The sequence below is a fragment of the Acanthochromis polyacanthus genome, chromosome 1 (genome assembly GCF_021347895.1).
Source record: "Acanthochromis polyacanthus isolate Apoly-LR-REF ecotype Palm Island chromosome 1, KAUST_Apoly_ChrSc, whole genome shotgun sequence".
Taxonomy (NCBI): Eukaryota; Metazoa; Chordata; class Actinopteri; family Pomacentridae; genus Acanthochromis; species Acanthochromis polyacanthus.
This window is the reverse complement of record NC_067113.1, coordinates 2,275,922-2,293,783: the sequence shown is the minus strand read 5'-3', so window position 1 is coordinate 2,293,783 and position 17,862 is coordinate 2,275,922. Positions and strand designations below refer to the sequence as shown.

Sequence of the window (17,862 nt, the reverse complement as noted above, 5' to 3'; positions counted from 1 at the left end):
ATAGAAACACTTATCAGCATTTCTACATTTTTTTTTTTTTTGGTTTCCCAGATGAAAGAATTATGTTTTTGCAACCAACCAAAAATGGCTGCTGAATTTTCAGTTTCCTTGAAGAATCACTTGTACACCTGGAACCTGTGTATTGATTTGTTTTGACAGAACAGCAAAGACTGACTTCAGTCAAATTACTGCAGCTGTCTGGAGAAACAGAGATATAAAGTTGTCATCTGCATAGCAGTGATGTTTTATTTTTGTGGCAAATAATACTGTGAATAATAGTCATAGGGAGCATCTATATTGAAAATACTAAATGATCTAGAATGGTTTCTTGAGAAACATCATCTTCACTATCAAATATCTGTGATGCTAATGTAGTCATCTAGCTTTACTTTACAGTGATGGTTTTGAAATGAAATTTTCAATATAACTGTTAATTTATGGGAGTAGGCTATATTTAAAAAAAATCACCTGCATTTTACAGAAAAAGCAAATGCTACTTTGGTAATGTAAATGGAATTTGGCAATGCAGGTTTTGACCCTTCAGAATAAAACCAACTTTCTTATCCGACAATGAAATCACAGAAACATGCTTTAAACAAATTTTAAATTTGTCAAATGTATGTGTATTTTACCCAATTTTTGAATCACATTCCATGCTTACTTTTGTGTTGATTCAGGCAAATAATTTTGGCAAACAGCTTCACTTCTCCTGAATAATTGCTTTTGGTAGAAAGAAAAAGAAAACTTGAAACTGCCCAGAATGTGACTAGTTGAACTCAGCAGCCCAGTGAATATGTGGAATTGACTGTAAAAAGAAATGCTTAACTAATAGAATTTTTAATAAAAAATGTATTTCCTGTGTCACACTCCAAGGTTTTAGCCACGTCAGGGGTCTTGACCTCCTCTTCTTTTGCGCTGTCATTCGGTGGGAACCCTCTCCACTGTAACTGTGAGTTACTCTGGCTGCGAAGGCTAAACAGAGAGGATGACCTGGAGACATGTGCCACGCCTCAGCACCTTTCTGGCCGATACTTCTGGTCCATCCCTGAAGAGGAGTTTCTCTGTGAGCCTCCACTCATCACCAGATACTCCCATGAGATGAGGGTCCTGGAAGGGCAGAGAGTTGCGCTCAGGTATCAGTTCTTGTCTGACAAGCATGATAAAATAGTGTGATGGCATACAATTAATGAAAATTAGAGTCAGGCTGTTATTATAGTGTACGCTTTGCATTATCCTGTAACCAGCCACCACTCTATCTCATTTGACTATCTGACTCGCACACAAACACTCAAGAATATGAAAAAACGCTCAGTGATGCATCAGACAGGGAGATTACACAAAAAAATTTAGCAGGACAGACAAAACTACATGAAGATAACAACAGATCTGAGAGATGATGATTACTTTATTTGCATATATATTGGTCACACACTTCCAATCATGACAGATGTTTTGTCTCCCAATATGGAAATGTGATGAAAATGAGAAAAAAAGACAGCAAAGAGAATCAATGAGATAGTATTATTTCCTTTCCTTTACTGTCCCATCTTCAGCTTCCAACATAAGGTATACACTCCCTGTCAAAAGTTTTAGGACACTTTCTCATTCAAATAAATTAGAACCTGTCCTAAAACTTTTAACAGGGGGTGTAAGTGAAGATTATCAGAGGTCAACTCAACAAACATTTTTCATTTTTATAGCACATTTGAATCTGAAAAAGCCAGGAGAGTGTGTGGTTGCAAAATTAGATGTTGATTTTTTTTCCCAGCCTTGATTTTCTCATAATATTAGCACATAATTAGGTACGAAGTAACACCACTGCAATTTATGTCTTTGTCGCTCTCATTTGTTCCATTTCACTTCCAGAAGAAACTACACTTTATGTAAATTAATGCTAATTCTAGTTCATAACAGACAATATACCCCATGTGTAGAAAATGCATGACTCTGTGGCAAAGTCCCCAGAAAATTTACTGTATTTCCTTTAGCACTTACTTCGTTATTTTTATAGCCCCTCATAGTAATTAGAATTACAGACAAAGAGATGGGTCACAGCGACCCTGACTTATTGAGCTCCTAATTTTTAACTGCTTATAATTTTAATGTCCTTAAAGTAATGTCTATTCAACCATGCACTGAGACAAGAGCCCATTGTAAGAAATCCTAGTATGAATGTTTCTGTCTTTTCAGTCTCTCAATATTTAATTTGCATGGCTCATTTTTGCACAATCCATGCCTCAGTTTTCATACAACTCTACAATCTGTCATTACTTGTTTGTCACTGTTTCTAGTCCTGGGTTTGAATCTCTGCCACATGACTGAATTACACATGTAATTCACATGTAACTTGCTTTTGGAGCTGTTTGTCAGACTTACACAAGGCCTTTTAAAATGTTATTATGGATTTCAGGAACATTTAGATTTTTTTTCTTGAAAAGGAAAGTTTTATAAATTGATAAGGAAAATAATTAGCACTTTTATTTACTCAAGTGCTTTTTACAGTAAAATGCATGTACCTGTATACATGGTTTCTACTTGTTTAACTTTTTGGCTTTCAATGTGTACATACAGAAAAAGAGTCACTTTTATTCAAAGCTGTAATGTAAAATATATTTTAACTCAAATTAATGTACTCTGTCGACACAGTCGATAATGTTCAGACTTGTTTCCTTTCAACTCGAATCCCAGAGGGAAGGTGAAGGGATTCCAGAAACCACCATCAAACAGTGCTCTTCTTTTACTTTACACCTGACCCCATTCTGTCTTGTTACTAATAAATTCCACTCCACTGCTTTCTTTCCTTAAAGATGTAAGGCAAGAGGGGACCCAGAGCCAGCCATCCACTGGATCTCTCCTGAGGGCAAACTTGTGTCTAATTCCTCTAGAACATTGGTCTACAACAATGGAACCCTGGACATCCTCATCAGTACTGTGAAAGACACTGGCTCCTTCACCTGTATCTCCTCCAACCCTGCCGGTGAAGCCCACCAAACGGTAGACCTGGTGATCATAAAGCTCCCCCACATCTCCAACAACACCAACAACATTCAAGAGCCCGACCCGGGATCGTCGGACATTTCCACGTCAACCCGAGGTGGTGCCAACGGGAGCAACGTGACTGGTGATGTGAAGGGTGGGGTGGATAAGAGGGTGGTGACAGCAGAGGCCACGTCATCAACTGCACTGATCAAGTTCAACTTCCAGAGGAATATACCAGGCATCAGGATGTTCCAGATACAGTACAACGGAAGCCAGGATGACTCACTGGTTTACAGGTAAGATTGACAATCCCAGTGACGTACATCACAGTGGAGTCAGACGGTTTCCACAATGGAAACTGAACCATGATGTGACCAATACGGAGGTAGAGAATTACCCAAGTCTGAGTTGTATAGATTAGATTACATTAGATTAGATGCAACTTTAATTACTTTAATGATGTTGGAAAATGAGAGCACAGGAAATAGAAACAGAATATAACACAAAATGGAATAGAATTGAGAATTTGAGGCAACTAGGGCACTGTTACAAAGTCATGACAGGAGTGATATAAAGGTACTACAAGCATGCTACAAAGAAGCTACATGGGCACTACAAGGTCAGTGTAAGAGCACTATTAAGGCACTATACTAGCAGTAACGGTCAGGACAAGGGTGCTACATAAGCAACACTGTGGTAGGAATATGGGAATTAAATATATGTTACAGTACAGCATACTGTATATGTAGCATGTAGGAGGTAGCTATGGTACTGAATGTACTAAGACAAAAAAGTGTCACAAAAACTAAATAAAAGGCTACTTATTAATAAAATATGTGATTTATTCAGCGTGACTGAAATTCATCCAAGATGCTTCCATGTCAGAAAATGACTTTATGGTTATGTGGAACTCTGCGCATTGTTTTTATCAGAGCACATTGCAGGCTATCTGTCAGTGTTTATTGCATTACAGCTCAGACAGACAGTTCACATCAGGGCACATTAAACCAACAAGGAGATGAAACAGAGATGGAAAGCAAAGACACATGAGAAAGTTCATGATCCTCAGTTCAAAACCCGGCAAACCAGCGCAGCATAGTCCAGCCTGCTGAATGAACCAGGACAGCCTTGACAGGGAAAGCTCTGATGGCCTTTCTTGACATTTTTGCCGTTTGCTCAGGATTACACATATTAGATCAATATCACAGGGAATGATTGTTATTTGAGCTAAATATTTACTCCATTGAAATGTGGGAGTGAAGGGGACTAACAAACAACTGGAGCTTCAGTAGGGAAATCTGCCAGCATTATCTGACTTTCATATCACTGCTAATCCCTATACATACTTCATCAGTACGCATCATCATCGGGAAGTGTGTGTGTGTGTGTCGGGGGGGGGGTACATTGGGATTGACCATCTGGATCACGATAATGACGATACTTCGGAAAATCTTCTCTCAAGACTGATCTTATGCTAAAAGATGTGAATTTGCGATTCTTGATTTTACTGTTTTTTTTGTCACTCCGACTACACCAACATATGATTAACAAACAGATCATTTACTGACGAGTCTGCTGATATTATCTGCCATGCATATTTTTCCTAATCTCTGTTCATAATTCATGAGCATTTAACCGCATTCAGGGAGTGCATCACGGAGAGACGGCGCCAGGGGGATTTAAAGCTGTCTGTCTTCTAAAGAAAACATCATGGCCTTTTTACATTGAGATTTTTCCCTCTGTCTTGTTCACTGTTACAGTCTGTATTTTTGTACATTTGTGCACTTTTCAGCCTGAGTCTTAAGAATATTAAGTTGGAGAATATGAAAAACAGGCAGCCTGTCACCGCCCACTCTGATCGTTTCTTTCTCTGTCACATCACTCTTTCTCACGTTCTTTCTTTCTTGCTTTCTATTCATCTGCTCACCTTTCTCTGTATTTTTTTTGTTTATTTTTTTTCAATATGAAGTCATTTCTGTGTCTGTGTTTTTTTTTTCCAGCTCTCGTCTTTAGATAGCGGATTGATTTCCATTCAACACCTCTGCTGACACAAAGCAGCGGCCCATTGATTCTTTTTTTTCATTACCCAAACACAGAGAAGAAAAAGATGAGGGACAGAGAGGTGGAGAAATAGAAAAGAATGTTTGGAGAAAGGGAGAGGATGGATAAAAAACAGACAGGGGGCCAGCAGAGAGGAAATGTGGTGAGGATAGGGGGGAACGAGAATGACAGCAAAGAAAAAAAATGTCCTTATAGTCACAGACAGGGAACGTACTTTTCAGTTTCAATGAGTTTATTGATTTGCCACACATTGACATTTCTGTGTTTTACTCCCCAACTGCTCAACATAATGCTGCTGGGTATAGGAGGGATTCTGCATGGGTTCTTCTTACTGTGACAGTTTCAACCTTTACTAGCCTCTTCTCTTGCTTATGTTAACCTAGTGGACCTTTGATCCGCTGCATATCTGCTATGTAGTAGTTGTAATGCTTGATTCTGTATTGATCCCTGCAGGGAAACCTCACCACCACTCCTTCCTCAGGGAGGTCAGGGTCAGCTACAGAACAGCACTCCTGGAGCTGGCAGAGATTCAGTGTCTTGCTGAAGGACACTTGAGACTGGCAGATGTTTACTGATACAGTACAGGTGTTTTAACGCCAGCCTTCCTGCCTAAGGATTGAATTTCTGTTCTAGAGACAGGTCGGTTGCCCAGTCCGTCACCAAAGTAAATCCCTTCGGCACAGAAAATCTCACTGTTATTCTGTTTTTTTTTTCAACATGAGTGCTGTTATTGTAAAGGATGCGGTCTGCAGACTTAGTACTGCACATTCACAAAGCTTACAAGACTGAAATGAAAAAAAGGAATGATGTAAAGGCAATATGAAATATAAGCTAACCCTCTGTGGCAGTCCAACACATACTAGTATTTGTGTCAAGCTGCAACATCATGCAGTTTGTAGCCCTAAAAGTCCTGTTCTTCAATTCTGAGCTAACAAATGATCTCAGTCGTTATATCGACAGCAGCTCTTCAGAGCCACCAACTGTATTGTACAGCTGCTGTTCAATGCAAATCTTATTTTCCTACATTATTGTCTAAGTGTTGGCCCAAAGCCTTTCCATACAGGTATTGTTTTGGAGAATTGTAAATCCATAATTCACTTATTTTGTTGTACACCCAACAGCATTACACTGAGCCGTTTAGGAGGAGGCATGGAAATATCAGTTGGATTGTATCTAAAGATCACTTTACATCAGAGATTAATCTCCAGATCATGACTTGTTTGATTAAATGTCAAAAAATGGTAAATAAATAGGAATCATAAATTTGTAAGCCTTTTTCATTCAATAAAAAGTCAGTTGGCTATGATTTTTTTATACTAAGTAAAAGCCGAAAATCTTTACATCAGAATAGCTGGAACTAAAGATAAACTATGTCTTGCACTACTTTTGCTTTACATTGATTGTCTCAGGCAGTTATAAAACATATATTCCTCTTTATGTCACATCCTCTTTAATATATCATATCATATGACTGTGGAGTCCCCAGTAGTAGCTATTTGGGATTTCTCAAATCACTTTGGATTGGTATCCCCTACAATAAAGCCGATCAAATGTATATAATTTATTTTACTTTCTTTACTCTGCTGTGTTTTGCCAGCATCAGCATGTTAACCCTTTGATGCACAAGATGGGTCAAAACTGACCCATATTGGGTGCCCGGATAACTCAACGGGTTAAGTGGGTGATCCATGTACACGGGTTCAATTCCCGCTTGTGGCCCTTTGCTGCATGTCTTCCCCCTACTCTTCTCCCTCCTTTCTTTTTAGAAGAAGAGGAGGGTGTACTTTATTGTCATTATACAACGAAATTACATACTGATGGGGGAAGCTACCATGCAAGGCGCTAACCATGGCTCATCAGGAGCAGTTAGGGGTTTGGCGTCTTGCTCAGGGACACTTTGGCAGGAGCTCTCCAGGCCAAGGATCAAACCAGCAACCCTCCAGTTGCAAGATGGCCAATCTACCCATTGAGCCAAGCTGCCATTTCCTGTCTATTTCCACTGCACCTATTGAAAAAAGACAAAAAAGAAAAAACAAACAAAACTTTAAAACAAGTTACCCATATTTAAAGGATTTCTGGTATCTCTTGACCCATGTTGTACATCAAAGGGTTAATTTTCCTGCCCTTCTTTCTATTACAACAGTAAGGCTCTACAGAGCTAGAATATCACTGCATACAAATGTTAAAAAATTACTAAAACAACTTTGCTAAACTCTTAACATAAATCAAACATTCAAGCAGCAGTTTCTTCTGTTTTTGCTGAGTTGACCATCATCCTCACAGGGCAACATGACAAAGACAATGGTGTTTATAAAGTAAAAGAAGCGACACTCTTTAACATCGCTGAACTATGAGTGAATTGCATGCTTTTCCAATCATGACAGCTTCAAGAGTGCTGTACTTCCTAATGCGAGCTCGATCAATAAATCAAGTTTTATATTTTTGAAAAAGGACCTTCGAAATTTGAACTGAGTAGTTATGACATGCTGGTATATTACAGCAACATGTTCATTTCAATATACAATTCAAAAATTTGGGGTCACCCAGACAATTTCATGTTTTCCATGAAAACTCTCCCTTTTATTTATGTGCAAACATAATTGCACAAAGGTTTTTGAATCATCAATTAGCCTTTAAACACAATTGGCTAACCCAATGTACCATTAGAGGACAGGAGTCTTGGTTGCTGGATATGGGCCTCTGTACTCCATTAAAAATCAGCCGTTTCCAGCTAGAATAGACATTTACCACATGAACAATGTCTAGACTGTATTTCCAACTAATGAAAATCAATCTAAATAATCTTGGCAGTGATTGAGGAACGTTTGTGTACAACATTTGCACACAGGGAGGTGAGCACTGGCTTTAAAATGGTTAATTCTTCAAAACTACTTGGAGGTTTCTGTTGTTGTTCTCTGTCATGAAGGTATTTGAAAAACAATAAAGGCAGATTGCAGAAGGTGAGAAGAAAACCAAATGAAGTAGATAATCAAAATAGCAGAAAAATACCCACAGTCTACATCTGGTGAGTCAAACTAGGCACATCCCTATTAGCTATGGACTTGACTTGTAAAATTAATGGACAGCCTCATAAAAAAAGCATTTCAAACTTGATTTTTTGAATTTACCACTCAGCCTAATATATATCTTTTTGGACTGAATTTTATTTTCTTTGATTCATTTGGAAGATTAGATTTTTTTTTTACACATCATATTGATAGTTTCTTTAGAAGGAATTTTGCTTGTGCTCACTCACCCCATTCAAAGATTCAAGGATATTTATTGGCAATGCATTTCTACAATGAAACTTTGTTGGCACTTCCAAAATCAAAAACAAAAACAACGTAGTATAACAAAACAATGAACAGCTGTACAAAAAGTATTAAATATATATATACAAGTAAATAGAACAAGTATTTTAAAAAGTCTAATAGTGCGATGATGTGCAACGTCTGCTTTAAAGTGTCTGATGCAAGTGAAATGCTTGGTATGAAATGGTTATTGCACATTAAAATGATTATTGTCCATGAATAAGTCGCTGTTTGAGAGCAGGGGGGTGGGGAATGGAGGAGATGTAGTGGTGTAATGGAGCAACAGTTCTGGGGAAGAAGCTGTTCCTCAGCCTGTTCGTCTGTGTTCTGATGGCCCGGTTCCTCCTCCTTGACGGCAGTGGGACATACAGGGAGTGTCCTGGGTGGCTGACGTCCATGCAGATGGCCCATGCTCTTCTCTGCATGCGCTTAGTGTACACAGAGTCCAGGTCCGGGAGCTCAACTCCCACGATTCTCTGTGCCACCTTTACCACCCGGGACAGACCCTGTCTGTCTTTTGCTGTGCAGGAACTGTACCACACTGCAGCCCTGGCAGAGGATCCTCTCGGTGGTGCTTCTGTAGAAGTTTCTGAACAGTTGTAGGGCCAGACCAGCCTGCTTCAGCTTCCTCAGGAAGAACATCCTCGGCTGGGCTTTTTTCACTAGTGTGGAGGTGTTTGGTGTCTATGTCAGATCCTTGGTAATGTGCATGCCAAGAAGTCTGACTCAGTCCACCCTCTCTACCTCTTCTCTTCTGATATAGAGTGTGAACTGCACGACTCTCCTGGTCCTCCTGAAGTCTATGATGACTTCCTTTGTTTTGTTGGTGTTGAGGACCAGGTCGTCGTCTGCACAACACCCTACCAGATGTTGGATCTCCTGCCTGTACCAGGTCTCATTGTTGTCTCTGATATGGCCTACCACCGCAGAAGCGTCAGCAAACTTTATCAGGGTGTTGGAGTGGGTGGGGACACAGTCCATGGTGAAGAGGGTGAAGCGTGCTGGACTAAGAACACACCCCTGTGGTGTGCCTGTGTTCATGATTATGGTGCTGGATGTCAGGTTCTCCTTCCTGACATTCTGAGGCCTGTTGGTCAGAAAGTCCATAAATGACAAAATGACACCGAGGTTCTTCACATACGGTTTTAGCTTGGGTCTGAATCCGCAAGAACATTGTCACCAAATAAAATACCTTGCCCTCATTTAAATGGAGGAAATTATTCCCCAGCCATGACTTATTGTCATTGATACAGTTTGTGAGGGACTGAAGAGCACCACTTTTGTTTGGGAACACTGGTATGTACAACTGGAGATCGTCGGCGTAGCAGTGAAATGTTAAATTATGCCTCACTATAATCGACCCCAGTGGCAACATGTAAAGGGAAAATAGTGAAGGGTCAAAAATGGAGCCCTGGGGAACTCTACAAAATAAAGAGACGACAGAGGAGGACAGGTTGCCAATCATAACAGACAGTCAGGGATTTAATACCCCTCCACATGCTGCGGGGGTCGTTTTTATCAAAGTGCCCCTCTATTTGCTGCCTGTATCTGCCCTTGGCGTCTCTGATGCCCTTTGCCAAGTTTTTTATCGCAGTTTTTCAATTCAATTTTATTTATATAGCACCAATTACAGGCAAATTGTCTCAAGATGCTTAATAGAACCCATATGTCTGACTCCCAGAGTAAGACCAAAGGCGACAGTGGCAAGGAAAACACCCTTTTAACAGGGAAAACAAAACCTTGAGCAGAACCCGGCTCTTTATGTGGGGGGACCCATCTGCCTGCTGGCCGGGCAGGTTGAGAGGGACAGAAGAGGTAGCGAGGTAGAGGAAGAGAGGTAGAGAGGTAGAAGAAGAGTGGTAGAGAGGTCGAGGAAGAGAGGGGTAGAGAGGGATAGAGAGGAAGAGGGGAACAGGGAGCATAAAACACACAATTTGATACATGCATGATAAGACAGATGATACATACAAAGTAAAAGCTATCATTGAAACTGATTCATAGTTTACTGTTATGATGTACAGCTCCGGCAATAAATATACTTCATATATGGCTGGTAGGAAACACAAAAATATGTAGAAGAGCATATCAAGTAAAGTGAGAGTGATGCAGAGCCAGCTGATGGAAATGGGCAGCTGGAAGCAGTGGGCTGGAGGAAGGTCAGCAGCAGTATCCGACAGTGGACATGATGGAGAACACAGGGAGAAACAGAGTTAGTGTAATGCAATAATGGTATATATATATATATATATATATATATATATATATATATATATATATAATATAAAGGTAGATAGAGAAAGGCTCATTGCATCAAGAGAAGTCCCCCAGGAGCCTAGGCCTATAGCAGCATAACTCGGGGCAGTTTTGGCAGTTGGTTCCCTGACCTGTAGGTGATTTTCCTGGCTTTGAGCAGTGACGGTACATTTCCATTAAACCAGGGCTTCTGATTTGGGAACACCCTGGTGATTTTAGTGGGCAGTACGGCCTCAGTGCAAAAACATACATAGTCCAGGACAGCAAAGGTGTAACCCTCCAGGTCAGAGCCCTCAGAGAAAACATCCCAGTCCGTGATGTCAAAGCAGTACTGCAGAGATGCAGTGGCCTCCTCGCTCAATACCTGCACAGTCTTTATGGTGGGTCTGCTTCTGCACTACTGGTCTGTGGGCTGTTGTCTGTAGCAGGGAGATGTGGTCTGAAAGGCCGAGGTGTGGGGCTGCTGCAGCTTTGTAAGCTCCCCTGATGTTTGTGTACACCTGGTCTAAAATGTTATTGTCTCTTGTGGGAAAGTTGACATGTTTATGAAGCTTGGGCAGCACTATCTTGAGCTCAACATGATTGAAGTCTCCTGCTACAATCACAACTCCCTCTGGATAAGCATTTAGTTGGCTGTTTGCAGAGCTGTGCAGCTCCTCCAGGGTTAGCTTAGCATTAGCGTGTCGTGGGATGTAAACAGCTGTGATGAGAATGACAGAAAACTCTCTCGGTAGACAAAATGGCCTGCACTTCACAGCCAGATACTTCAGATCTGGAGAGCGATGGGTCCCAATGATGTTTACAGGTGAACACCAGTCGTTGTTTATATACACACACACCTCCGCCTCTGCTCTTACCAGAGCATGCAGTCCTATTGGCCCGATAAACAGTAGAGCCGGCTAACCCGATAGCCTCGTCAGGAACGTTGTTATCCAGCCAAATCTCCGCTAACACCATGGCGCAGCTTTAGGCTTTGTTGTAGAGTAACCTCAGCCTTATTTCGTCGATCTTGTTGACAAGTGACCGGCGGTTGGACAGGAATAGACTCGGCAGCGCTGGACAATGTGGGTTAGCTCTTAGCCTAGCTAGCACGCCGCCTCTCTTCCCCCGCTTCTGCGACACCTTATCTCATCATGAGAATGGCGTCTGGGGAGCGCAGGATCTCCGGCTGGATATTAAAGTCTGGTGTTTTGGTGGAATTATGCCGCCAATACCGTCTTCCAAGGCTTAGGATCTCAGCTCGCTCATACTGTATGTGAGCCTCGATCCCGACACACAAAGCATACAAGTAAACAAAAGCAATCAAAAAGATGGAGAGTGCCGAGCCGCTGCGTCTGTGCATGCCGCCATCTTGATTAAACAAACTCATTTTGCTGTGTTCTCAAGGCACTAATCCAGAGTACTACGTAATTTTATTCATAATACTTTACAGTGTATAAACAAACAGAGACTTTGGTAAAAGCTATAAATACGTAATTTGTGTTTTGAGGCCACTGTTAGGTGTTTTTTTTCTTTTTTTTGTCCCATTGCCAGTGGGCAAGACTCTAAAGCTAGACTTCACCTGTTTGTGGTCAAGTCTGTTTGATCTTGAGCTGTTTTGTATTTTTCTCACATCTTTTCCCTTTAAATGGCAACTAGAAGGAAGTAAACACATAGGCTAAGCGTGATGCCTAAGCTGCTAACCTCTTATTTCAGGGTCAGGTCAAGGGAAGGCTGAATCATTATTTAGTGACCTTTTACACATGACCTGTGATGACAGAAGCAGCACATGCAGTCTTTGGCCTTAATACTTCGCTGGTTTCATCGTGCAGTTCACAGCCTGCATCAATGATGACCGTAAAACTCCCAGCTAGCAGCAACATCAACGACCATAAAATGGCCACAAAGTAAAATGGGCTCTTATTCAGACGGAGCACCAATTACTGTCCTTAATTAAGGGTTTGAATGAATGTGAGCTATTCTGGGATTAGAGAGAGAATCGATTTACAAATCATGAAATGAATTGATGTCCTGTTTTGTCAATGAATGGATTTAACAGTGATGATGGTAAAAAGGCTGTTAAAGACGTACTGAATCGAGAAAGAAATATAGAGGAATGTTGCTTTCTGATAAAGTATATTTAATAAACACTGAAGATAACACTGATACTGTTATAGATTTTGATATTAGTTATTAAAAGTCACTGATAATGTGCCAACATTTTGGTCTGACTACATCTTTATCTGGACCTTTTGATGATTTTTTAAAACACAAAGCAGCATCTGTCTGCATCCTTGTTACACTTTGAGTTACGTAGAATTCAAAGGAAAGAATGGTTTCCCCTCTAGAACTATGTATGCAATAAAGTAGTTGAGTATTTATGTGAAAGTTCACAAAATTATGACAGTTGAACCCTGCCATGTACAAGAGCTTTGATTTTAAACCCACTCAATTGGGCATAGACCCCATTGTGATAGTTCCAACTACCCCCCAAGTCTTAATATTTATTTTTATTTCTAGTCCTTATCACATCCCATACATATATGTGTCCAGTATACAACACATTCTGTCTTTAAACTCGCAGTCTAAACTCCCCCCCAAAGTTTTTTCTTTTCTTTTTTTTAAATTTTTATTCCCAGATTCAGTCGACAACAGCTTCACAACTGTAAGTCTAAATGGTCAAGTTTTATGTATAAACAATACTTGGTAGAACTTTGAAATACAACAACTCTACTTTTTTTTTCCATCGCCAGGCATTTTGATTCAACAGAAATGTAGCACAGCAGCGTCAGTCTCGTTTTAGTCATAGTAGTACTATATGTGGCCTCTTTACTGAATGTGCCATGTTCAAACAAATGCTGAAAGGTTACATTTTATTTGCAGATGCAGGGGACTCCAAGAATGAAAAGGGTTAAAATGAGAGAAAAAAAAAACACTTTCAGAAATGATATTTCAGAAGTTTATGATAAATAATTTAGGAAAAGAGGCCTTTATTTATTTATGATTTTATTAGTTCAAATAGAAATATTTTGAGTCTCAAAATGGGGGAATCAGCTAAAAAGATACCCAGAACATATACATTTTAAAATTTTGAGTAAAATCTATTTTCTCCAAGGGTAAAACACATTCATAATAAGAACCTGCCTGTATTTTTTTAAGGTTTAATTGTAATATGTGCACTGTGGCTCTCTGGATTGCACTGGAATGATCCAGCAAAAAGATTGTTTTATTATTTATTGTAATATGGGTCATGACAGCTAAACCAAACTGAGCTTGGAAAATAAATCAATAGCATAGTAAAAATGTGTTTGCCTTGTTTACTCTGGACATTTAAAAAAAATGAAGCTACTATATAGTCCAGCAGACATACAGGCTTCAAAATATTTGTCAAATTTAACATACTGTTTTTCAGAAGACATAAACTTTGCTATGGCGTTCCCTTACGTTAATAAAACACATGCACAAATACCATTTTCCCTCCATTCCGACCCTTTTCTGCTCCGTCTGTTGTTTTGCACTCCAGCAGACTCATCAAGCTACAGGCACTCGTTGCCATTTGCCAAAAAAATACACATCAAACAAATTGTGTGGCAAGCTTCTTTACGATGCGCCACAACAGGAGGTGGGGGATGAATCCAAGCTTCTTTTTTTTTTTTAAAAAAAAGCCACACTTTTCCTCCTTCTCTTCCCCCTTTTCTCTCTCTAGTAGGAAGCAGTTTATCCTTGCCAAGGGTCCCTCTGGCCCAGGTATAACACCTACCTCAGCTGTGCTTAAGGCATAAAAAAAACATCCGCCTTATAATGTCCCAATTCTGATTTTATGGTATCATAAACATATAGTGGGCATAACATGAGTGTTTTTGTTGTAAGTAGTCTATGGGGCTTTAAACAGACAAGTATTAAAGAGGGTAGTTCAGGTAGAATTGAGGAGGATCCCGAAGGGAAGGAAAAGATGTAAAAGGAAGCAGGAAGCAGTAGAGAAAGTGAACATAAATATTTATATGCATCTGTATTAAGATGAGCTGAAAAGGTAGAATAGTGGAAGAAGGGAGGGAGAGTGGGAGTAACAAAAAATGGAAGATGGAATGACAGAAAAAAAGGGGTGGACAAAAGATAGGATGTTGCAATAAAGTAAGAAATGAAGCAAGTGGAAGATAAAGGATGAGCAAATCAAGCATATTACGAAGGGTAGTCGGTGAAAGGAATCAGTTGGAGAGGAAGTAAAAAAAAACAGACAAAATGGAAAGAAAAAAGGTTAAAAGGAAGACAGAAAAGACAGAGTGGGTTTTTGGAGTGAGGGACTTCGAGAAAGACGAGGGATGATTAGAGGTCAGAAAGGAAGAACCAAAGAGAAACCACAAACATCAAAAGATGTATGGCAGATTAAACACAATGAATTAAAACAAAATGTCAATATGCAGGGCAGATGTTTGGCAGAAGCCAACCACTAAGGAGATGTCTTGAGATGACTTAGCTAAACCGGGAGAATGGAGCTGAGCTGGGAAAATGGAGGTCTACTGTACAGCGAGGTACAGATACTATGAAATGTCTTCCTGCATCTGGGAGAGATTTTCTGCATCTACCCTGATGTGTTTGTCAGCAGTAATAAGATCTCACTAAGTGTGGCACCTTGTTTTCAGCATTGTAAAAACAAATCCGTCATTACTGCTTGATCATGGCTTTAAATGGAGACAGCAGTGTTGTCCTGTTCCATACTTTAAATTAATTACCTTGTATATGACTTAAGTTTGAAAGAATGCAACAAAAATCAACACAACACTGGTACAGTTTTACCTTATACAATTCACATTGCAAATTGCTAGCAAAAATGTAAGATATGGTACTGCATTAGAATTTATTCACAGTCACATATATGGTCAAATACAAATGTTTTAGTCTCCATGAACTTGTTTTAGTTGCTAACTGCTATCATTAGTAGCTAGATGCTAACTTTCTCCACTGTTTTGTGCTAGATGGTAGTCTACACTTCTTTTATCACAGCTTTGTAGCTAATCAGCAGCTAACAGAAGCCTGCCTTGAAATTGTGCTGATGAGAACTGTAAGAGTCAACCAAAACATTAAAATTGTGCACCGTAAAACCAAAACAATGAGTTTTAAGATGTTAATGGTTTGTGGCCACTTCAAGCAGCAAGACACCACTTCTGAATGTCGCCTGCTTGGTGAATGTGCACTAGTGGGTCACTAGGTGGTCACATGACAGTTGTTTATTGTTCAGTCCTGTAGAGGTGTCGAACCAACATAGCGACTCAGTCACAAACTTTCTCTTTTATTACGAAAACAGTTCAGCGAAAATTATTTCTGAAAGCATTTGAGGTGAGAAATAAGCTGTGTAGCTGTTGAATCTGTCCTCATTTTAGTTCAACAACGGCTAGTTTAGATGTTTTACGAAAGTTTCGCGAGGCATCGGACCTCTGCTCATCACATCTCATTTGCGTGAAGTCAAGTCTACTTTATGTTAAAGTAGCCGCTTGATGGTGACACACCACCTCATCGCTCGAAACGTCCTGTCATGCTACCAGAACATGACACTGATTGTTTCACATAGATGATGAATGGGAAGCAAGAAATTTATTCCGTGGACACACACCATAAAATTCTCAGTAGAGCTAATGGAAACTGCAGTTGATGAAAAAAAAAATCTATGGGTTTAACACTCCAGGCATCACTATTCACACTATGGGATTTTTTTCATCTGTTGTTAATATAGGAAAAAAAACTGGACGAGAGCAGCTTTAATTTTTTGGGCTGAGTGTTTTGACTGCAGCTAAAGCTCAGTTTGATCTGCATTGCTTGGCATGTTACCCCTAAGAGTGATTTGATATTAATTTAATGCATTTCTCAATTATGCTTCATTACATCTTTTATTCATATGTTTACTCTCCAGAAGCAGTAACTCACTACACCATAATTTCTTTAAACCTCTAAAATGGCAACTTTGAATGATTCTAATGTTAACAGTTAAATGAAAATAAATAGCACTGATGAGTCAAGCCACTTTTCTACTCAGCTTTTTTAGTGTGTCAGGATGATTATGAGGGAAGTAAATCGAAGGATAGGGATAATTACAGTTTTAGATAATGCTAATCTACTCTAGAATTTAGATGAGATGATGTGTTTCTGAGGGAATTGCAATATTATGACTTAATTAAAATGGGAGGAAAAATATTATATGCTTTCTTGGAGTACGATGTTAAGACATACTTTCCCCTCATTGCTACATTAATGCAAAAGTAGAATCTTTTGTAGATCAGTAGCTAGGTGACTAATATATGCTTCCTCAGCAAGAGCAAAACTCTTCTCCCTGAGTGTGACTTTGAATAGGGTTTAATGAATGGATGGGGAGGTGTTTGCAAAGCCCACCTGGCCAGAGCTCAAAATCCCTGTTCCACATCTGACTACAAGCTGTGTATGTGCTTGTTAACCATTAGATTTGGCATCAGGGGTATTATGCATGGTAAAACAGAGATAAGAAGCTAGCTGCTGCAATGTTTCCTGTCTACTTGAGATACTCAGACCTATTAGCATGGCATTGTGCCATCTGCTGTGTAAGCCATATTAACTCTGAGGTCAGCAGTAATGGGGCAGGAGTTGAGCTACCATTAATCCTCTTCATTTTGTGCACAGAAACCAGTTATTCTTAACAGATTTGATTGTATTTGTGCAGCTTACAGTGGGCTCTGCTGTCATGTGTGATTGTTTGCCTAATCGTTTAGAAAATTTAGAAAATTAACTTGAAGAGACAGATATGAATCTTGGGAATGATTGCTATATATAAGATTAATGATTTGCTATAGCAAAAGAGGTACATGAGAATGTGAAGATAACACACGTTTAAAAAGTGCAGTGTAAAGAAAAGTTTTTTAAAATCTATAACTGCTTTTGCATGCTATTTTGTTGGCTTATCTGAAAAAGTTTCCTGTGTTTCGGGCTATTTAATTTAGACTAGCTTGCATTGCGGTAGCATGGGAGGCTCTAGCCAGAAGCACTGAATAACATTTTCTGAAATAATTGGACAACCTACTTTTAGATATCTATGACCCACATTTTGGTCCCTTCACTGTTTGAGCAACACAGCTGTGCTGTTTTACAATGCTTTTCTGTTCAAATGGTTCTAATGAGTGTGTGTCATGGAAAAATACTCCAAGAGCTGATGTTAGAATATAATGAAAGTGGTACAATGGAAATACATTTTTTTCTTTGAAAGACCTGCCACCAAGACAATTCTGTTGGTTTTGACCATATTGCATGATCTTCATCA

At 39.6% G+C, this 17,862-nt stretch overlaps 1 protein-coding gene across 3 annotated transcripts in view; it reads left to right on the top strand.

Annotated features, from left to right (window-relative positions):
- LOC110967034 (leucine-rich repeat and fibronectin type-III domain-containing protein 5-like) overlaps window positions 1-17,862 on the top strand; it is a 167,709-nt gene that overhangs the window by 135,861 nt on the left and 13,986 nt on the right. For all 3 annotated transcript variants that reach the window (XM_051947021.1, XM_051947015.1, XM_051947017.1), the window contains 2 exons: window positions 874-1,133; window positions 2,808-3,275. In XM_051947021.1, the coding sequence (XP_051802981.1) occupies window positions 874-1,133; window positions 2,808-3,275 (728 nt within the window). The remainder of the gene's footprint in view (window positions 1-873; window positions 1,134-2,807; window positions 3,276-17,862) is intronic.